This window comes from Triticum urartu, chromosome 1A, assembly GCF_056163025.1.
Source record: "Triticum urartu cultivar PI428250 chromosome 1A, HENAU_Tu73, whole genome shotgun sequence".
NCBI classification, from domain to species: Eukaryota; Viridiplantae; Streptophyta; class Magnoliopsida; order Poales; family Poaceae; genus Triticum; species Triticum urartu.
In genome coordinates, this window is record NC_141873.1 from 234,663,998 (window position 1) to 234,687,191 (window position 23,194).

General features: G+C 47.1%; 1 protein-coding gene across 1 annotated transcript; it reads left to right on the plus strand.

The window, feature by feature from the left end:
* Positions 1 to 2,283: 2,283 nt before the first annotated feature.
* TOM2A (tobamovirus multiplication 2A) lies at positions 2,284 to 13,529 on the plus strand. The gene is made up of 7 exons (XM_048718208.1): positions 2,284 to 2,456; positions 2,589 to 2,861; positions 11,269 to 11,368; positions 12,255 to 12,335; positions 12,431 to 12,535; positions 12,868 to 13,080; positions 13,204 to 13,529. Exons 2-7 carry the CDS (start codon positions 2,611 to 2,613, stop codon positions 13,309 to 13,311), a joined length of 858 nt encoding a protein of 285 aa, XP_048574165.1. The 5' UTR covers positions 2,284 to 2,456; positions 2,589 to 2,610; the 3' UTR covers positions 13,312 to 13,529.
* The last annotated feature ends 9,665 nt before the right edge of the window (positions 13,530 to 23,194 follow it).

The window sequence follows — 23,194 nt, forward strand, 5'->3', positions numbered from 1 at the left end:
TATTGAATTTGCTTATAATTGTTCATTGCATTCTACTACTAAGATGTGCCCTTTTGAAATTGTGTATGGTTTCCTACCTCGTGCACCTATTGATTTGTTGCCTCTTCCATCTTCAGAGAAGGTTAATTTTGATGATAAAGAACGTGCTGAATTGATTTTAAAAATGCATGAGTTAATTAAGGAAAACATTGAGCGTATAAATGCTAAATATAAACTTACTGGAGATAAGGGTAGAAAACATGTTGCGTTTGCACCTTGAGAACTTGTTTGGTTACATTTGCGTAAGGATAGATTTTCTAATTTGTGCAAATCAAAACTAATGCCACGTGTTGATGGTCCTTTTAAGGTATTAGAGAAAATAAATGATAATGCATATAAACTTGAGCTGCCTGCAGATTTTGGGGTTAGTCCCACTTTTAACATTGCAGATTTGAAGCCTTATTTGGGTGAGGAAGATGAGCTTCCGTCGAGGACGACTTCATTTCAAGAAGGGGAGGATGATGAGGATATCAATACCATTTTTACACCCACAACCCCTGTTGCTATACATACTGGACCAATTACTAAAACTCGCGCACGCCAATTAAATTACCAGGTACTTTCGTTTCTTAGTAACGATTCTAATGTTCATGAGAATATGATGCTGCCTAAATTGGATATATTTGTTTTGCTTACAAATGAAGGGCCTAGCTTGGACAAGAAAGATGAACCTTGGAGTAAGTTCAAGCATGGAGATGATGGTGTGCGCAAGGGGAATAAGAACAGAGTTACAAGTGATGATTCCATGACTTTGAAGCCACCATAATGAGTGCATGAAGTCTTGGACGAAATACACAAGATGCCACTTCATAAATTTCGTCCAGAGGCTATCCTAGGTGATGCGTCACCTTATTTTTGGGCCAGGCCCATGTAATTTTAAAATACTTGATTATAGGCTGTTTGTAGAGTCTGTATGTGTGTGGAAACAAGAGTTAGGGTTGGTTTCGTACCCCTCCTCCAAGGGCCACGAAATTCCCCCCTCTCCTCCATATATACAGCCCTTAGGGCATCGTTTAGACTTTGGGTTTGTTTAGATTAAAAGTTCGCCATAGCTGCAACTTCGCGTACTTCGTTTGTGTTCAATGACCAGACCAAGACGTCACAGAACCCCACCTTGATCAATAAAGCTTTCATCTTATATTCGCAATATCAAGATTGCAATCTCAGTTTCTTACTTGTTCTTCGTTTGCTCACAGGGAACAGACCCTCGTACTCAGGTTGATCGTGCTCCGATGTGGTCAATAACCCCTCGGAAGTTGGTTTAGCGATTGCTAAGGCGCGACGTCTCGCACGTTCGTAGTCGGATCGCCAAGGTTGACTCCCACAGAAAACGATAGCCACCATCTCATCGAAACATCATGACACCTTCGTCTCTATCACTCCCAGTGGACGATCTGCTTCATCGAACAACCGGACGCCGATTTGCCTCGAGCTGAATCAACGTGTGGTCCGGCACTCGCCCCATGACCACCATGACACAAATCGCCTCGACCCGCTCGTCTATCTGAAAACAATGACCGGTCCCCTCATCCTCTCGATCGAGCGGGAGCTGTCGTCCGCTGCCACGGAGAGTATCGCAGAATGGTTTGCGATCGATCGATACGGCCTTTCTTCGTAATCACTGCCGCGATGAGCACTCTAATTGGGCTGAGAAAAGGCTCAATTAACAAGAAGGCTCCGTTTTTTTCATGGAGCACCTACCCTTCAGGACATTTGGCCCAGTAAAAAATAACAGGCTCGGAGGAGGAAACCGACAATAGATTCAATGGTTAAGATCGTGCAAGTCACATGAACGAACAGCCAAGAACGATCACATCGTGAGAGGGCTAGGATTTGGCTCGGTTATAGGATCTGGCTCAACCTTTTCCAAACTGCTCGAAACCGGAGCTAGCCGAGCTGATGGCGTGTCGCCGAGCCCTAGTTTTTGGGCGGGAGCTGGGCATTTAACGGATTCATGTCGAGATGGACTGTAGGGAGGCAGTCAGCATGGTTAACTCGGCTCCTCGGAACCTGTCGGCCAGTTGTGAAAGACATCAAAGATCTCATACAGAGCTGGATAGGATGCAAAATCACGTGGAGAAGAAGAACCGTGAATCGCGCGGCTCACACGCTTGCTAAGGTAGCTGTAGGCGATGGCTTTTCTCAAGTGAGGCATGCACCTTCTGATTGTATCCTTTCTGTAATAGCGGATGAGCTACCTGACTCTGTTTAATTTAAGTATGTTGTTTCCCTAACATTTTTTTTATCACCGTCAATCTACAGGTCTCGACCCGCCAACGGCGCACCGTCCGTCCGCAGTAGGTGGACCCTTTCGCACCCGTCCACCACTAAGCATCTCCCCTCTCTTTCCCTCGTCCTCTTCTTCCTTCGATCTCCACGGCAAAGGAAAAGAAAATCCCGTATTAATCAATTTACAGGTCGGTTTCTATCTGCTCCCATCTCTTCCTCCTCCTCCGCTTACGATCGCCGCGCACAATTCCTTCCGAATCTATTTGATTACTTTGATTTTTCTCTATGGAATTCTGAAATCTGAGGCGAGTTTGTGTTAGATTGTGCCTGGATTGTTTCGAGATGGCGGCGTGCCGGGGATTCTTCGAGTGCCTGCTCAGGCTGCTCAACTTTTTCCTCACCGTCGCCGGCCTTGCCATGGTCGGCTACGGGATCTACCTGCTCGTGGAGTGGATGAGGATCTCCGGCGGTGGCGGAGGGGCACCGCCGTCTCCGGCCCCGCCGGCTGAGTTGCTTACGTTCGGCCGCCCGATGCTCACGGTCGTGGCCCTTGGAGAAGGAGGCAGTTTCTTCGACAAGCTACCCAAAGCATGGTGAGACGATTGCGTATCCTTGTTTCTTTCTTGTCGCGCAATAGTTTGATGTTCCTGTTTGTGTGACTAGATAATGATTGAGATCGAGAGAAATTGGAAGCTTTGCTTAATAATAATAACGGCATGCCTAGGATTTGAAGGCTTCTTCATCTGTCCATCGGCAGATTTAGTGATCACCAAATCTGCGATCTCAAACCCTAGCGTGGAATTGCCGGGGGCTCAGAGAATTGATATATTTAGTTTGACTCTGCCATAGGTTCTGTTGGGACGGTTCGAAGTCGCACTTTCAATTTTCCAGATTAGTTTGTGTTACGGGCTGATTTTTGGTGGAACTTGAGTGGGGAACGGAGGAGGTGGTGAGTTCTGGCATGGAAACAGACGGGATATTGCCATGACTTGTGCTAGTGTGCCAGTGGCGATGAAGCTCTGGGCTACGCTTATTTGGAGAAGAAGATTTCTGTATCATTCCTCAAACGTACACGATACATGATCTTATATACCCAACTAAACTACCTGCTAACACCTGAACTTTTTTTTGAGGTAGGCTCGCAGTCACACCTGAATTAGTGTCCAATATGGACATGTTTACCCCTCTATAGTCCACAACACTTCCTCTCCAGAAAACAGCTCGTCCTCGAGCTGAAACAAAGGATAGCTGTCACGGAATGCTTGTGCTGTCATCCACAAAGTCTCTTGGTGGATTATCCCTTCCATTGCACCAGCACCTCCCAAACACTTCTATTCGAACGAGCTTGCAATATTGCTTGTGGAATTGGAAGAACCTGACCATGCAATAATAAGTCCGGTAATGGCACAACAGTCTCAGGAGGCTCACCATGAAATTGTTTTAGCAGGGAGACATGGAAAATGTCATGAATATGAGCGCGAGCAGGAAGCTGCAGACGGTATGCTAGGGTGCCAACCCACTCCCACATATGATATGGCCCAAAGAAACGTGGAGAGAGCTTAGTAGGCATAGCCGGTGTGATGGCGGTTGCTTGTCGATGGCGAAGATGTAACCAAACCCATTGCCCAACCGCAAACGCAATATCTCAATGCCCATCATACTGTTGTTTCATTGTGGCTTGAGGCTGCAGCAAGCGCTCCTTGATGCTGGCTAAAAATCCATCTCTCTCCAAAAGCTGCTGATCAACTACAGCCATTTCAGCAGTCCCAGGCTCATAGTCATAGGATATGAGTGAAGGTGGACCTCTGCCATAAACAAAACGGAAAGGTGTACCACGCAAGGCCGTTTGGAAAGGAGAGTTGTAGCAGAATTCTGTATAAGGTAGCCATTATATGCAATCCTTGGGTCGGTCTCCTGATAAGCAACAAAGATACATGCCAATGATGTGGTTGATGACTTCCATCTAACCGCCAGTTTGACTGTCAAAGGCTGAACTCAATTGAAGCTTGACGTCAACAAGATGGAACAATTCTGACCGAAACCCGCTAGTAAAGATTGGATCACGATCACTTATAATAGACAAGGCTCGTGCCGCTGATGCAGCTGAATAGGGGTGACCAAGTGCGTTGAAATGAGCATATTTGGAGAACCGATGAGCCAACAAAATGAAGTGAAATGTCAGCCCAGACTTGAGAAAGAATAGGGTGGTGTTCTGGGAAGGTGGAAGCCATGATCATGATGGCAGGGTGGAGGTACACCACGCGGCTCCTTGAAAACTCAGGCAAACTCCTGTAGCACTGCTGGCATAAGATCATCAACCTCACACGCCTGGAGCATTGGAGAATCTATTGTAGCCGCTACTCCATGCCAAATGACCTTGTGACCTTTGTGCCAAAATGAAGTTCAAACCACAAGATTGTGCCCGGTGAACAAAGCCATTCGACACCGAGTACCACCTCAAAGCCTTCGAGCGGAATAGCATAACACTCGATTGGGAAGTGCTCATTGCCAACGCCCACGCCCACGCCTAGTGTACGACAGACGCGAGTGCTAGCAACCCGGTCCCGTTGGCCACAGTAATGTAAAGTCTAGGTCGTGGTTCCAATTGAATGCCAGGTGGTGCATCCTGGGAAATGCAGTTATGTGTCGAGCCAGAATCGACTAATGCCATGGGTGGCTCTGTTATGTGGGGAACCACATATGATCGGAGGGCCCCAGCCTGGTCGCACCATCCCCGGTCCAGCCCAAAGTGGCTAGGATTCGTGTACTGCTACAAGTAATTATTAAGGTTCTGATTCACATTAGGTTTAGAGTCCAGATTAGTTAGTAGGTTAGATTCGAAATAGGTGCAGAGTCCAGACTAAACTTGTTCGAGAGTCTAGATTGTATTCCCTTTGAGTCGGCTTGTCAGCGAAGCCATTCCTCTTATATATGGGGCTTCTCCCATGATCAATAAAGCATCAGAATTCAGAGTATTACTATCTTTTAGGCCTTAGAGTAATTAGAGTTTGTTCCATCTGGTATCAGCGTCATCTAGGATGGTGGACGATGACAAAGACGACGGTGGCAACGTCAACCTCGTGCTCAAGGAGCTAGCGACCCAGCTGAAGGAGATGGTGGTGCAACGGGCCACGAATCAGGTCTTCATGGAGGGCCTCGTCCAGCGTCTCAACACAGCAGCGCACCAGCGCTCTACCTTCCACCTTGGTCGACCCGCGGCTGGCGTTGCCGACATCCATCGGCTCCTCCGCCGCCTCCTCCACACCGTCTAGTACCTCTGCCGCCCTCGCCACCACCGGCCCCACCATTGTCCCCATCCTCTTGAGCGCATGATTTGATCCACGCTTTTCCCCACCGCTGTCACTGCCCCAATTTCCGGCCTCTCTGTTCTTCCCATAACAACCTCATGTTTACCCCCCTCCGTTCAACCAAGCTTTCCACAACGCATCTTCGCCACCACTTCCCTACCAATAGCCACCCGCCAATCCTTACGAGCCACTTCCTCAAACACTACAAACCCAGCCCACCTATGCCGCCTCACCGTATCTCACGTCAATTGCCCTCTTTGCATACCAACACCTTGGTTCTGGCTCCGGCTCTGGTGTCCCACGCTTTCACAAGCTTGATTTTCCTACTTACGATGGTTCCGTCGATCTGCTTGGCTGGCTTCATCGGTGTGAGCAATTCTTTTGGGGACAGGGCACAGAGGAGGCTGACAAGGTGTGGACAGCGGCATACCACCTAGTCGACAATGCTTAGTTTTGGTACCTCCAGTTTGAGCGTGATCATGGCATTCCCTCCTGGCAGCACTTCAAGGAGGCGTGTCACCTTCAGTTTGGGCCATCTGTACGCGCCAACCCCCTGGGTGAGTTGCTCGGCTTCCGTTCACCTCTACTGTTGCTGACTACACCAGCAGATTTATGGTGCTGTTGTGCAGGACCAGCGAACCATTAAGCTCAGCCCAACAGCGTTTCCTGTACACAGCCGGACATTCCGAAGGCCTCAAAGTCGATGTCGAGCTTCAGCAACTTGTGGACCTCCCACAACAGTATCCTCGCTAAGGCATATGAACAACGCCATCCGTTCCCACCACTCATGCCCCCGTCACGTTCCTGAGGTTCGAAGTCTTGGGCAAGGGGACCAACCTTGCCGCCTGCTACATGTCCCATGCCACAAGGCGTTACTGCTGCAACTGCTGCCCCTACAGCGACAGCTCCTCGCGCTACGCGCCGCCTCATGCATATCGATATGGCTGGCCGCCGCCGCCAAGGTCTTTGTTACAATTGTGTTGAGCAGTACGTCACCGGTCATCGATGTGCACGCTTGTTCTCCATCGGGCTTGATGATTTTGCTCCTGAGGATGCACCTTTGGAGGAGGACCCAGAGACGCCACACATCTCGCTTCACGCCATCACCGGGCTTTGGAGTATGCGTGTGATTGACACCATACAACTGCTTGTCGTCATCGGCACTCATACCTTCACTGCCTTACTGGACACAGGCTTGACACACGGTTTCATTGACTCAGCCGTGGTCAACGCGCTCGGCTTAACTCCAGAGACTTGTCCCGGTCTGCGGGGCATGGTTGCCAACGGGGACACGCTTGTTAGTGTTGGCCTATGTCGCGGCATCTCCATCAACATCGACGGCTGCCATTTCCGGGTTGACTGCTTCACACTTCCACTTGGCGGCTTCGACCTTGTCCTTGGTTGACTGGCTCCGTTCCCTCGGACCGATTTTGTGGGATTTTGATCACCACAGAGTGACTGTTGTCCTTGCTGTTTCCCAAGTCACATGGAACGGACTGGTGATGCCTGCCTTGCCTGCTCTTCGCACGATCACGAGCGAGGACTCTGACCTCATGGGTGACATGCTCGACGAGTTTGCTGACCTCTTTGCCACTCCGACCATGTTGCCTCTAGGATGCTCTCGGGACCACTGCATTCGGCTTCTACCTAACACCACGCCAGTAGCTGTCCGGTCATACCGCTATGCGCAACTTCAGAAGGATGAGCTCGAGCGCCAGCGCACGGAGATGTTGGTCCCAGGCATCATCCGCCCCAGCGACTCGGCCTTCTCTTCACCCGTCCTCCTTGTCAAAAAACAGGATGGCTCATGGCGCTTTTGCGTCGACTATCGGGCGTTGAACGATCATATTGTGAAGGATAAGTTTTCGATTCCTGTTGTTGACGAGTTAGTGGATGAACTCCGGGGCGCCAGGTTCTTCACCAAACTTGACCTGCGCTCGGGGTATCATTAGGCACGGATGCACCCTGATGATGTTGCTAAGACGGCGTTTCGCACACATGATGGCCACTATGAGTTCTTGGTTATGCCATTTGGCTTAACCAACGCACCGACAACCTTCCAGGCTTTGATGAATGACATCTTGCGCCCTATTTTGTGCAAATTTGTCCTTGTTTTCTTTGATGACATCTTAAATCTACAGCTCATCCTGGTCGAAGCACCTGCGCCACCTTCGTGTTGTCTTTCAGGACATGCAGTAGCAGTCCCTCTTCCTCAAGCGCAAAACGTGTTGCTTTGGTGAGTCCTCCGTGGCCTACCTGGTTCATGTCATTGATGCTGATGGGGTGGCCATGGATAAGGATAAGGTGCGCGCGGTTGCACTGGCCTATGCCTTGTTCGGTTTGGGTGTTGTGCGGCTTCTTGGGGCTGGCCGGCTACTATCGCAAGTTCATCAAGGACTTCGGCATGCTCGCTGCTCCTCTCACGTGCCTACTCAGCAAGGAGGGATTTTGGTGGTGCCTAGAGGCAGAGGAGGCGCTCAAGCATGCCCTTGGTCAAGACCCGGTGCTCCAGACACTGGACTTTGACAATCACTTCATTGTTGAGTGCGACACCTCTGGGACTGGCTTTGGTGCTGTTCTTCACCTAGGTGCAGGGCCCTTGGCCTTTTTTAGTCAGCCCATTGCTCCATGCCATGCCAAACTTGTTGCATATGAGCGGGAACTCATTGGACTGGTTCAGGCTTTGCCGTACGCACCGACCACTATAACCTGAAGTTTCTCCTCGACCAGCGGCTTTCGACAATCCCTCAACTCCAATGGGTGAGCAATTTGTTTGGATTCCACTTCACTGTCGAGTTCCGCCCGGGCCGCCTCAACATCATCGCTGATGCCCTCTCCCGTCGTGATGCCTGCAGCACCTGCGCTTTGTGCTCTCTCGCTGCCAATCTTCACCATCTTCGAGGACCTACGGCGTGAGATCGACGCTTCACCTGAGTTGACCTCCCTTCGTGATGGTATTCGCGCTGGTGATCGCGACCACCACTGGAGTTGTGTTGACAACTTGATTCTTCATGTTGCCCACCTCCCTGACCATACCAGTGATTTTGCAACATGCTCATGGCGCTCATGAGGGGGTCCAAAAGACGCATCATCGACTCCGAGCTGATTTCCATGTCCTTGGCGATCGCCAATTGCTTGTGTAGTCTGCCAACGCAACAAGACAGAAACACTCCTGCCTGCTGGGTTACTTCAGCCTCTGCCGGTCCCAACGTCTGTGTGGAGTGATATCTCCATGGATTTCATCGAGGCACTGTAAGGGTGCTGGCAAGTCTGAGATCCTCTCGGTCATTGGATGTTTCTCCAAACATTGTCCAATCCATACACGTCTGCCTCCGTGGCAAAGGCGTTTTTTGAGGGCATTGTGCGCCTCCATGGACTTCCACGGTCTATCGTCAGTGACTGAGATCCTGTCTTCACCAGCAATTTTTGGCGTGAATTATTCAACTTGTCCGGCGTTCAGCTTCACATGAGCTTAGCCTTTCACCCCAGTCTGATGGTCTGACCGAAGTTGTCAACAAAATCATCGCAATGTACCTGCGTTGCCTCATTGTTGACCGGCCACGCCGCTGGGTCGAATGGTTGCCCTGGGCGGAATTCTGCTACAACACGTCCTACCACTCTGCTCTTCGTGCCACTCCATTCGAGGTTGTCTATGGTCGGCCACCGCCACGTCTTTGTGACTATGTTCCTGGCGAGGCCAAGGTGGCAGCTGTGGGCACCGCCTTTCAGGATCGCGCCAACTTCGTTCATGAGGTTGGTGAGCATCTCCATCAAGCGCAGCAGCGGGCAAAGCATTATTATGATGACAAGCATCGGCAGCTGGCATTTGGCGTCGGTGATTGGGTGTGGCTTCGCCTTCACCATCTTGCGTCAGCATCGTTACCAGGTCACAAGCATGGCAAGTTGTCTCCTCGCTTCTATGGGCCTTTCCAACTCACTGAAGTCATTGGTTCTGTTGCATATAAACTCGCGCTGCCTGCTGGTACTCGGCTCCATGATGTATTCCATCTCAGTCTCCTTAAAACATTTCATGGCGAACCACCCTCTTGCTGCACTTCCCGCCATTAAGGATGGCCGTGTGCTGCCTGCACCAACCAAGATTCTTCGATCCAGCATTCGATGCGGCGTGAGCCCGTGAAGCATGTTCTTGTGCAGTTGGTTGGGGCTTCTGAAGATGATGCAACATGGGAGCCGCTGGATGAGTTCATTGCTCGTTTTCCCACGTTTCAGCTCGAGGACGAGCTGTTTGTGGAGGGAGGGAGAGATGTTATATGGGGAACCACATATGGTCGGAGGGCCCCAGCCCTGGTCGCACCACCCCCTGGTCCAGCCCAAAGTGGCTAGGATTCCTGTACTGCTACAAGTAATTATTGAGGTTCAGATTCGTATTAGGTTCAGAGTCCAGATTAGTTAGTAAGTCCAGATTCGAAATAGGTGCAGAGTCCAGATTAAAACTTGTTCGAGAGTCCAGATTGTATTCCCTTTGAGTCGGCTTGTCAGCCAAGCTATTCCTGTTATATATGGGGCTTCTCCCACGATCAATAAAGCATCAGAATTCAGAATATTACTATCTTTTTGGCCTTAGAGTAATTAGAGTTTGTTCCAGGCTCGCTGTTGACAAGCACCCTGGGCTGCATTGTCTTTCTTGTCCGGAACCCAGTCGGGGCATGCAGGGAAATTTGGACGTCATCCATGGTCATCCCCTGTCACATCGTCTTCATCAAGCTCGATCCAGTACATCCCCTTTAGTGTGCACTTGTGGTTGTGATGGAACTTCTCCGGGCAATTGAAGCATTGTCCTTGGGCTTTCCGATCAGCCATCTCCTCCGGTGTAAGACGGTGGAACCGTGAGGCTGGATTTTCCATGGCAGTCACGACCGCCGGAGCAGTTGCCGTGCGGCCAGGTATGCTCGTGCTTGCTTTATGCCGGGGCCCTGCGCTCAGTGCAGTACTGACTGGTGAGCAGGTGGGTGCTGGTACAGAATATGATATGAAGTTTGTGCAGACTTGTTGCCTGAGGAGTCACAACAGGCTTGGAATGAGGTTCATCCCACAGGGGTTGTTCATGTGCCCTTGCAAAGCTCATAGCAGTCTGAAGGTTTGATGGATTTTAAGGCTCTACATCTGTACGCAATGGCTTTAGGAGTCCTGCTGTGAATATGCCAACTTGCTGACGAGACAATCTCTCACAGCAACAGATGAACAACATGAATTGTAGACAATATTCATCCACGTGCCTATATGCTTGGAGCTGGGTGAGTTCTTGGAGTGCGTTCCTCAAAGCACACTTTTTCATCTTCCTCGAAAGGGGAGGAGAAACGATACATGACCTTATATACCCAACTAGACTACCGACTCAGTTGAATTAGTGTCCAACATGTACACGTTTACCCCCTCTACTTCCTTACAAGATTAGTACTTCCCTAATAGCTGTGCTTCCACCTGGCACACTAACTACGATTCGAAAACATGTATGTGACTCCTATTGCTGCTCCTGAGCTTGGACTTCAGTCCGCATTGGCTAGGGCCTGAACCTGACTAGAGCCGCGGCCCTTGAGGCGACGCTGATAGACCTGACACAGAAAATAAACCACAACAGTTTGTCAATCATTTGTTTATTCTACCAAAAGATTAAGTTCTACCTTGAAAGTGAATGATTGCATTCAGTAAAGAATTTCTGATTTCCTGGCAGGTTCATCTATTTGTTCATTGGTGTTGGTGCTGTTATCTTCGTCGTTTCTCTATTTGGCTGCATTGGAGCAGGGACAAGGAATACGTGTTGCTTGTGTTGTGTATCCTGACAGTTGGTCTTCCATTTTATTAGTACTCTCGTTTTTTAAAGACGACCACTGAATGTACAAATAAAGGAAGAAAACAGCTATTAAAATCATCGGTAATTCCAAATATGGCATGCGTTAGATACACAACATGCAGTGCAAAAATGACGCACTTTTGATCCAGCTGTGACGTAAGTGAAAAGGCATACACCATACTATGTCCTATTATATGAACATGAGTCATTCTAGAATCCATGCCGGCCAAGTATTTGGCCCGGAATATAAAAATATACATTTAAATTACTGACATGCAGTTGGTATTTTATGGGATTGATCCTGAAATGTTATTTGCATAACGTATAACTATTGTGATATAAAAAATGTAGTTAAAAAAACCGTTGTCAAAGTGCTACCCTGTAAATTGTCAATATGTAAATTACTTAAAGCTGAAGGGGAGCCTTGGCGCAGTGGTAAAGCTGCTGCTGCCTTGTGACCATGAGGTCACGGGTTCAACTCCTGGAAACAGCTTCTTACAGAAATGTAGGGAAAGGCTGCGTACAATAGACCCAAAGTGGTCGGACCCTGCGCAAGCGGGAGCTACATGCACCGGGCTGCCCTTTTTAATTTTTTTTTACTTAAAGCTGTATTCAGAGGCATAAAATGTAAAAGGTAGGTAATGAGCAGGATTTAGTTGTTTCTGAGATCTGAATAATGTTTAGTGATTCCATTCAATAATGCATAAATTTGTTTCCTTCGAATGTTAAGTGATTCCATTCAATAATCCACAATTTGTTTCCTTTGATGTTTAGTGATTCCATTCAATAATCCATAAATTTGTTTTCTTTGATGTTTAGTGATTCCATTCAGTAATCCATAATTTTGTTTCCTTTGACGTTATAAGTATTCTTTCTTGGTCATATTATTAATCCTTGCTGAGGCTGGAGGTGCTGCATTCATATTCTTTGACCATAGCTGGAAAGATGTGAGGCTTCTGTTTGGTGCTAATTTGGAAACTATGTTATAGTCTCATCCTTTTATTTAATCATTGTAAGTACTTCTTTGTAACTTCCTTTTCAGGTTATTCCAGTGGATAAGACACAAAACTTTGATGCCATGTATGACTTTCTGAATGAAAATTGGAAGATTGCAAGATGGGTTGCTCTTGGTGTTGTTGTTTTTGAGGTAGGAGCAAACTCAAGTCTATTCTTGTTGTGCCTTTTTTTGGATAGCACTGGGCCTTCCTAAACACTAATAGTTTATTAATCATGTTCCGAATGTGTAGTTGTTACCGGCTTAAGGTGCATTCTTTTCATCTGATAAATATTTCATTCTACTGTGTCCTGTCTTTGATCTGCTTGTTGTGAATAAGTTTAGTTTTGACGTACCCTGCGGTACTGGTGAGCGGGAAAATAGAAATTGGTGATGATTTTTAGTCGTGGACAGTCAGTTGCAGTGTGTACTCTTTTAGCTATAGTTGGTCTAGTGCAGGTAGACTGATGCTTACCAGTATGCAGGTATTGCTTTTCTTGTTAGCTCTTGCTGTCAGGGCAATGAACAAACCTGCCGAGTATGACAGTGATGATGAAATCATTGGAACTGCTCGAAGCACTAGCATCCGTCAGCCTCTCATCCATTCCCAGAATGCTCCGGCTACTGGTGTTCCCGTCCCAACACTTGATCAACGTGCGAGCAGAAATGATGCATGGAGCCAAAGGATGCGAGAGAAGGTACATACATCATAGACCGGTTTCAACATCATTGATCATTCTCATACATGTTTTCAACTCATTGATCGTACTTATTATTATTTTTCATTACAAAACAACATGTAATTATTCTACCTGATGCAGTATGGTCTGGACACAAGCCAATTTACTTACAACCCATCAGATGCAACCAGATATCAGCAAAATGGGGCACCTCCAGCTGAAGAAAGGAGCCGTTGCACTGTAATGTGAAGATCCTTCACGACGTTATCCAAATTGTTGGTTCTTGAACAGGCCATCTCAGCTTGCACAGTTTGGCTATACCGTGTTGTTCAGAGTGGTGTATGAATAGGTCTTTTTACCTTAATGCTCATCTTATCTGCTGTCTTCTGAACAACTCCATGCACCTGTAATTTTTGTGTGAACGAGTATTGGCCATTGATATCTCATTATATTTCATGTTTTCCTCAGATTCCTTTTGTTGGCATTCCATTTTTGCCTTGTTTACCCTTTCAACTTGTATCATGAACTAGAGTAAATGGCGAACTTCGCCTCGCAGATTGGTCAATGTGTGCTTGATGCGTTGGTGTTTAATTTGTTTATGGGTGAGAGAGTGCCTGGTGGAGTATGTATGTCGACAATTTAGATCTGTGATGGCAAATTGTCACTCCATCGTCAATTGTCATCTAATCTGTTAATGCAATATACAATACAATTAAAAGACGTATTTTTTTATTGGTGGGCAAGAGCAACTCCAACGTGCTGATTCATTTTGTCCGCGTGCGTCCGCTTGGGTCATGGTGGATAGAAAAGTCGGCCCAATGCGCCGACTCAAACGGATGTGCGTCTGCTTTTCGTTTGCCCCAGCTCATTTTTGAGCCTCATTTTTGTCGGCATGGACATGAGACGAAGGCCTGCGACGCGTGCCAAGTACTCTTCCTGGCTCGCTAGTTGGTGGCAGCCTTCACCATTTTCCTCCACTTTCCCCAAAACCCTCCCGCTTGCCATGGACGACGGTCTTGATGTTGCCGCCGGCCTCGCCAACCTCGCCTCGTCCGGCATCACGACCGCCTCCTCCGGCAAAGGCAAGCCCCGTGGCCCTCGCAAGACCGCCACCGCGGAAGTCGTAGAAGAAGTTGATGCCCGAGGAGCGGGCCAGGGAGTCTGCGAAGAGGAAGGGTCGGAGGCACGCGGCGGACGCGAGGGACAAAGCAGTGGCCACGGCCGCCATCGTCGCCGCCGCGCAGCAGGAGGCCACCAACGCCCGCGTCGCGGCGGCAACGAGGGAGGCGTTGATGTACCTACGGTTAAACACTGACCAGCACGGCCCCGTCAACGTCGTCGTGGCCCCGGCCAGCACCGGGTCATCTGCGTTTCCTCGGATGGTGCTGCTGTCGGATTCAGGGCTCCGCAGACCCAAGAAAAGGTTCGGACTCTGGGGCGTGTGCGAAGAACTCAACCTCTCCAGCCAACCAGCTCGTCTCCCCCACGGCCTAGCTCGATGAACAAGGAAGAAGATGGACACGACAGTTTTACCCAGGTTCGGGCCACCTTGCCGTGTAAGATCCTACTCCTGCTTTGTGGTGGATTTGCCTCACGAGGGGCTGAGGATGAACTAGTACAAGGGAAGAACAACCTCGCTAGGTCTGCTCTGGTGGGGGAATGGGTTGACCAGCTTCGGATCCCCTTCTACGGTGGTGGCTAACCTATACTTATAGTGGCCTCGGTCCTCTTCCCCCAAAACGAAGGCGGGAAGAGATCCCATAGTGGCCAATGTGAAAGGGGACAAGTAGTACACCTAATCCTGACGAAAGTTGGTCTTCGTGTGCAAAGCTTCTAGTCGTGACGCTGTGGTGGGCTCGGTGATGACATCTGTCCTGCCATCCTGACGGTCTTGGTCTTGTTACACGGGAATGGAAACCTTTGCCTAATTCCTCGGGACCCCGCGCCTGCGCTTGCCTCCTTAGCACCAAAGAGGAAACTGGCTCCTCTGCGCCCGCTGGCGCCCGCCTGGCCTTGGTCGTCATGGCTTGCGTCACCCCAACCTCATGTGGTTGGGCACATGCATAGAAATCTCTACTCCTCAGGAGGCCGCCTGGGGTGGTTGCTCCCTTCGGAGTTCTTGGTGTCGTCCGCCTCACGAGCCTTGGCCCCTTGCGAGGGTGTTGTCTTGATGGTCGCGTAGATGGGACGTACCAGGCCGTTGACGGAGCCATGTCGTGGGCCGCAGGCAGGCAAGTCTGGGTACCCTGGTTTCTAGAACGCCGACAGCTGTTCGAGTCACCCCGCGCGTCGGCGACGGAACCGATACCCAGCTTCCACGTTTACCTGCAAGCCTCCCGACTCTCTGGGGAATACTTGCCCGAGGTGAGCGTGGTGGCGCTTTCCACGCCCGCGCCCATCAACCTCAACGCCACACCGGTGGCCGGTGGCTCGTCATCCGGAGGGCAAGGAAACATGCGCGACAGATGCCAACTGACGTGTTGTCGGGCGCATGCAACCTGTTTGACGGAATGCCGGCCTCCGGTGACGACGACTTAATGCAGAACATCATCTTCGAGGATGGTGCGGCGGCTGCTGGCGATGCTACCGGGGCTGGCTACGATCCCGACGAGACACAAAGCCAGGACGGCCGAGGGCCACGCCGTCGACCTTTGGTCAAGACCAGGTCGCCTTCATGCATGATTAGGTCAGCCTAGACCTGGACGACTTCCTGCTCGACCACGAGTTTCCGGAGGACTACGACCTCGAGAAGAGGACGAGTTGGACATCGACAGGGAGCCTTTGTTCGAGGACGAGCTTGCCAACCAAGCCGCCGGGGCGAAGCTGAAGCGCAAGAGCAGGCGCCCCTCTTTGTGTCATTTCGTTTATGTTTGCATGTCCATTTCCATATCCATTTGTCAATATGCTTGCATGCAATTCATTTGTAGGCAGTCCAAGCTTTGGAGGCATTCAAGGTCCAACACGATGGCAAGACCTTCAACCTCTCCCATTGTTGGAGGGTCATCAAAGACGAGGAGTTCAAGGCGCAATATGCCGCCCTCATGTCGCGTGGGGGGAAGAATGAAGGAAATATGCCCTAGAGGCAATAATAAAGTTATTATTTATTTCCTTATTTCATGATAAATGTTTATTATTCATGCTAGAATTGTATTAACCGGAAACATAATACATGTGTGAATACATGGACAAACAGAGAGTCACTAGTATGTCTCTACTTGACTAGCTCGTTGAATCAAAGATGGTTAAGTTTCCTAGCCATAGACATGAGCTGTCATTTGATTAACGGGGTCACATCATTAGAGAATGATGTGATTGAGTTGACCCATTCCGTTAGCATAGCACTTGATCGTTTAGTTTGTTGCTATTGCTTTCTTCATGACTTATACATGTTCCTATGACTATGAGATTATGCAACTCCCGTTTAACGGAGAAACACTTTGTGTGCTACCAAACGTCACAACATAACTGGGTGATTATAAAGGTGCTCTACAGGTGTCTCCAAAGGTACTTGTTGGGTTGGCGTATTTTGAGATTAGGATTTGTCACTCCGATTGTCGGAGAGGTATCTCTGGGCCCTCTCGGTAATGCACATCACTTAAAGCCTTGCAAGCATTGCAACTAATGAGTTAGTTGCGGGATGATGTATTACGGAACGAGTAAAGAGACTTGCCGGTAACGAGATTGAACTAGGTATTGAGATACCGACGATCGAATCTCGGGCAAGTAACATACCGATGACAAAGGGAACAACGTATGTTGTTATGCGGTTTGACCGATAAAGATCTTCGTAGAATATGTGGGAGCCAATATGAGCATCCAGGTTCCGCTATTGGTTATTGGCCGGAGACGTGTCTCGGTCATGTCTACATAGTTCTCGAACCCGTAGGGTCCGCACGCTTAAAGTTTCTGTGACGATTGTATTATGAGTTTATGTGTTTTGATGTACCGAAGGTAGTTCGGAGTCTTGGATGAGATCAGGGACATGACGAGGAGTCTCGAAATGGTCGAGACATAAAGATCGATATATTGGATGACTATATTCGGACATCGGAAAGGTTCCGAGTGATTCAGGTATTTTCGGGGGTACCGGGGAGTTACGGGAATACGAGGAAGAAGTAATGGGCCTCATGGGCCAAGTGGTGGAAGAGAGGAGGAAGGGCGTGCGGCCCCCCTAGCCCAAACCGAATTGGACTAGGGGGCCGGCCCCCCTTCCCTCCTTTTCCTCCCTCTTCTTCCTTCTCCTTCTCCTCCTTCCTTTCCTCCTCCTAGTAGGAGTAGGAAAGGGGAGTCCTACTCCTACTAGGAGGAGGACTCCTCCTCCTGGCGCGCCCATAGAGGGTCGGCCGGCCTCCCCCATTGCTCCTTTATATACGGGGGCAGGGGGGCACCTCTAGACACACAAGTTGATCTGTTGATCTCTCCCAGCCGTGTGCGGTGCCCCCCTCCACCATATTCCACCTCGGTCATATCGTAGCGGTGCTTAGGCGAAGCCCTGCGTCGGTAGTAACATCATCACCGTCATCATGCCGTCGTGCTGACAGAACTCTCCCGTAAAGCTCTGCTGGATCGGAGTTCGCGTGACGTCATCGAGCTGAACATGTGCTGAACTCGGAGGTGCCGTGCGTTCGGTACTTGGATCGGTCGGATCGTGAAGACGTACGACTACATCAACCGCGTCGTGCTAACGCTTCCGCTTTCGGTCTACGAGGGTACGTGGACACACTCTCCCCCTCGTTGCTATGCATCACCATGATCTTGCGTGTGCGTAGGAAATTTTTGAAATTACTATGTTCCCCAGCAGTGGCATCCGAGCCAGGTTTTATGCGTAGATGTCATATGCACGAGTAGAACACAAGTGAGTTGTGGGCGATATAAGTCATACTGCTTACCAGCATGTCATACTTTGGTTCGGTGGTATTGTTGGATGAAGCGGCCCGGACCGACATTACGCGTACGCTTACGCGAGACTGGTTTTACCGGCGTGCTTTGCACACAGGTGGCTGGCGGGTGTCAGTTTCTCCAATTTTAGTTGAACCGAGTGTGGCTACGCCCGGTCCTTGCGAAGGTTAAAACAACACTAACTTGACAAACTATCGTTGTGGTTTTGATGCGTAGGTAAGAACGGTTCTTGCTAAAGCCCGTAGCAGCCACGTAAAACTTGCAACAACAAAGTAGAGGACGTCTAACTTATTTTTGCAGGACATGTTGTGATGTGATATGGTCAAGACGTGATGAGATATAAGTTGTTGTATAAGATGATCATGTTTTGTTGAAGTTATCGGCAACTGGCAGAAGCCTTATGGTTGTCTCTTTATTGCATAAGATGCAAGCGCCAGATAATTGCTTTACTTTATCGCTATGCGATAGCAATAGTTGCAAGAGCAATAGTTGGCGAGACGACCATGTGATGACACATTGATATAGATCAAGATGATGGAGATCATGGTGTCATGCCGGTGACGATGGAGATCATGAAAGTACTTTGGAGATGGAGATCAAAGGCGCAAGATGATCATGGTCATATCATGTCACATATTATGGTTGCATATGATGTTTATCTTTTATGCATCTTATTTTGCTTAGTTCGACGGTAGCTTTATAAGATGATCCCTTACTAAAAATTTCAAGGTATAAAGTGTTCTCCCTGAGTATGCACCGTTGCCAAATTTCGTCGTGCCCAGACACCACGTGATGATCGGGTGTGATAAGCTCTACGTCCATCTACAACGGGTGCAAGCCAGTTTTGCACACGCAGAATACTCAGGTTAAACTTGATGATCCTAGCATATGCAGATATGGCCTCGGAACACTGAGACCGAAAGGTCGAGCGTGAATCATATAGTAGATATGATCAACATAGTGATGTTCACCATTGAAAACTACTCCATTTCACATGATGATCGATTATGGTTTAGTTGATTTGGATCACGTGATCACTTAGATGATTAGAAGGATGTCTATCTAAGTGGGAGTTCTTAAGTAATATGATTAATTGAACTTTAATTTATCATGAACTTAGTCCTGGCAGTATTAGCATATCTATGTTGTAGATCAATAGCTCGCGATGTTGCTCCCCGTTTATTGTGTTCCTAGAGAAAAACTATGTTGAAAAATGTTAGTAGCAATGATGCGGATTGGATCCGTGATCTGAGGTTATCCTCATTGCTGCACAGAAGAATTATGTCCTTGATGCACCGCTAGGTGACAGACCTATTGCAGGAGCAGATGCAGACGTTATGAATGTTTGGCTAGCTCAATATGATGACTACTTGATAGTTTAGTGCACCATGCTTAACGGCTTAGAATCGGGACTTCAAAGACGTTTTGAACGCCATGGAGCATATAAGATGTTCCAAGAGTTGAAATTGGTATTTCAGACTCATGCCCGTGTCAAGAGGTATGCAACCTCTGACAAGTATTTTGCCTACAAGATGGAGGAGAATAGCTCAACCAGTGAGCATGTGCTCAGATTGTCTGAGTACTACAATTGCTTGAATCAAGTGGGAGTTAATCTTCCAGATAAGAGAGTAATTGAAAAAAATTCTCTAGTCACTATCACCGAGTTACTAGAACTTAGTGATGAACTATAATATGCAAGGGATGACAAAAGTAATTCCCAAGCTCTTCGTGATGCAAAAATCGGCGAAGGTAGAAATCAAGAAAAACATCAAGTGTTGATGGTTGACAAGACCACTAGTTTTAAGAGAAAGGGCAAAGGGAAGAAGGGAAACTTCAAGAAAAACGGCAAACAAGTTGCTGCTCAAGTGAAGAAACCCAAGTCTGGACCTAAGCCTGAGACTAAGTGCTTCTACTGCAAAGGGACTGGTCACTAGAAGCGGAACTACCCCAAGTATTTAGCGGATAAGAAGGATGGCAAAGTGGACAATGCTATATTTGATATACATGTAATTGATGTGTACTTTACTTGTGTTTATAGCAACCCCTCGGTATTTGATACTGGTTCAGTTACTAAGAGTAGTAACTCGAAATGGGAGTTGCAAAATAAACAGAGACTAGTTAAGGGTGAAGTGACGATGTGTGTTGGAAGTGGTTCCAAGATTGATATGATCATCATCGCACACTCACTATACTTCCAGGATTAGTGTTGAACCTAAATAAATTTTATTTGGTGTTTGCGTTGAGCATAAATATGATTGGATCATGTTTATTGCAATACGATTATTCATGTAAGTTAGAGAATAATTGTTGTTCTGTTTACATGAATAAAACCTTCTATGGTCATACACCCAATGAAAATGGTTTGTTGGATCTCGATCGTGGTGATACACATTTTTATAATATTGGAGACAAAATATGCAAAGTTAATAATGATAGTACAACTTATTTGTGGCACTGCCATTTAGGTCATATTGGTGTAAAGCGCATGAAGAAAATCCATGCTGATGGGATTTTGGAATCACTTGATTAGGAATCAGTTGATGCTTGCAAACCATGCCTCATGGGCAAAATGACTAAGACCCCGTTCTCTGGAACAATGTAGCAAGCAACAAATTTGTTGGAAATCATGCATACTGTTGTATGTGGTCCGACGAATATTGAAGCTCGTGGCATGTATCATTATTTTCTGATCTTCACAGATGATTTGAGCAGATATGAGTATATCTACTTGATGAAACACAAGTCTGAAACATTTGAAAAGTTCAAAGAATTTCAGAGTGAAGTGGAGAATCATCATAACAAAATAAAAGTTTCTATGATATGATCGCAGAAGTAAAATATTTGAGTTACGAGTTTGGCCTTCAGTTAAAACAATGTGAAATAGTTTCACTACTCACGCCACGTGGAACACCACAGTGTAATGGTGTGTCTGAACGTCGTAACCGTGCTTTATTAGATATGGTGCGATCTATGATGTCTCTTACCGATTACCACTATCGTTTTGGGGTTATGCATTAGAGGCAGCTACATTCACGTTAAATAGGGCACCATCTAAATCCGTTGAGACGGATTTGGCGAGAAACCTAAGCTGTCATTTCTTAAAGTTTGAGGTTGCAATGCTTATGTGAAAAAGTTTCAACCTGATAAGCTCAAACCCAGATCGGAGAAGTAAATCTTCATAGGATACCCAAAAGAAAATGTTGGGTACACCTTCTATCACAGATCCGAAGGCAAGATATTCATTGCTGAGAATGGATCCTTTCTAGAGAAGGAGTTTCTCTTGAAAGAAGTGAGTGGGAGGAAAGTAGAACTTGATGAGGTAACTGTACCTGCTCCCTTATTGGAAAGTAGTTCATCACAGAAATCTGTTCCTGTGACTACTACACCAATTAGTGAGGAAGCTAATGATGATGATCATGTAACTTTAGATCAAGTTACTACCGAACCTCGTAGGTAAACCAGAGTGAGATCCGCACCAGAGTGGTACGGTAATCCTGTTCTGGAGGTCATGTTACTTGACCATGACGAACCTACGAACTATGAGGAAGCGATGATGAGCCCAGATTCCACGAAATGGCTTGAGGCCATGAAATCTGAGATGAGATCCATGTATGAGAGCAAAGTATGGACTTTGATTGACTTGCCCATTGATCAGCAAGCCATTGAGATTAAATGGATCTTCAAGAGGAAGACGGACGCTGATAGTAGTGTTACCATCTACAAAGCTAGAATTGTCGCAAAAAGGTTTTCGACAAGTTCAAGGTGTTGACTACGATGAGAGTTTCTCACTCGTATCTATGCTTAAGTCTGTCCGAATCATGTTAGCAATTGCCGCATTTTATGACATCTGGCAAATGGATAAACAAAACTGCATTCCTTAATGGATTTATTAAAGAAGAGTTGTATATGATGCAACCAGAAGGTTTTGTCAATCCTAAAGGTGCTAACAAAATATGCAAGCTCCAGCGATCCATCTATGGACTCGTGCAAGCATCTCGGAGTTGGAATATACACTTTGATAAGTTGATCAAAGCATATAGTTTTATACAGACTTGCGGTGAAGCCTGTATTTACAAAAAAGTGACTGGGAGCACTACAACATTTCTGATAAGTATATGTGTATGACATATTGTTGATCGGAGATAATGTAGAATTATTCTGCAAAGCATAAAGGAATGTTTGAAAAGAGTTTTTTCAAAGAAAGACCTCGGTGAAGCTGCTTACATATTGAGCATCAAGATCTATAGAGATAGTTCAAGACGCTTGATAAGTTTTTCAATGAGTACATACCTTGACAAGATTTTGAAGTAGTTCAAAATGGAACAGTCAAAGAAGGAGTTCTTTCCTGTGTTACAAAGGTGTGAAGTTGAGTAAGACTCAAAACCCGACCACGGCAGAAGATAAAGAGAGAATGAAAGTCATTCCCTATGCCTCAGCCATAGGTTCTATAAAGTATGCCATGCTGTGTACCAGACCTATTGTATACCCTGCCCTGAGTTTGGCAAGGGAGTACAATAGTGATCTAGGATTAGATCACTGGACATTGGTCAAAATTATCCTTAGTGGAATAAGGATATGTTTCTCGATTATGGAGGTGACAAAAGGTTCATCGTAATAGGTTACATCGATGCAAGTTTTGACACTGATCCAGATGACTCAAAGTCTCAATCTGGATACATATTAAAAGTGGGAGCAATTAGCTAGAGTAGCTTAGTGCAGAGCATTGTTGACATAGAAATTTGCAAAATACTTACGGATCTGAATGCGGCAGACCCGTTGACTAAACTTCTCTCACAAGAAAAACATGATCACACCTTAGTACTCTTTGGGCGTTAATCACATAGCGATGTGAACTAGATTATTTAATCTAGTAAACCCTCTGGGTGTTGGTCACATGACGATGTGAACTATGGGTGTTAATCACATGGTGATGTGAACTATTGATATTAAATCACATGGCGATGTGAACTAGATTATTGACTCTAGTTCAAGTGGGAGACTTAAGAAAATATGCCCTAGAGGCAATAATAAAGTTATTATTTATTTCCTTATTTCATGATAAATGTTTATTATTCATGCTAGAATTGTATTAACCGGAAACATAATACATGTGTGAATACATAGACACACAGAGAGTCACTAGTATGCCTCTACTTGACTAGCTCGTTGAATCAAAGATGGTTAAGTTTCCTAGCCATAGACATGAGTTGTCATTTGATTAACGGGGTCACAT

Excerpts from the sequence above, each read along its gene's own strand:
- TOM2A (XM_048718208.1), top strand. The coding sequence starts at position 2,611 with ATGGCGGCGTGCCGGGGATTCTTCGAGTGCCTGCTCAGGCTGCTCAAC. Across the intron at positions 2,862-11,268 it reads GACAAGCTACCCAAAGCATG|GTTCATCTATTTGTTCATTG; the intron begins GTGAGACGATTG and ends ATTTCCTGGCAG. Across the intron at positions 12,536-12,867 it reads TTGGTGTTGTTGTTTTTGAG|GTATTGCTTTTCTTGTTAGC; the intron begins GTAGGAGCAAAC and ends ACCAGTATGCAG.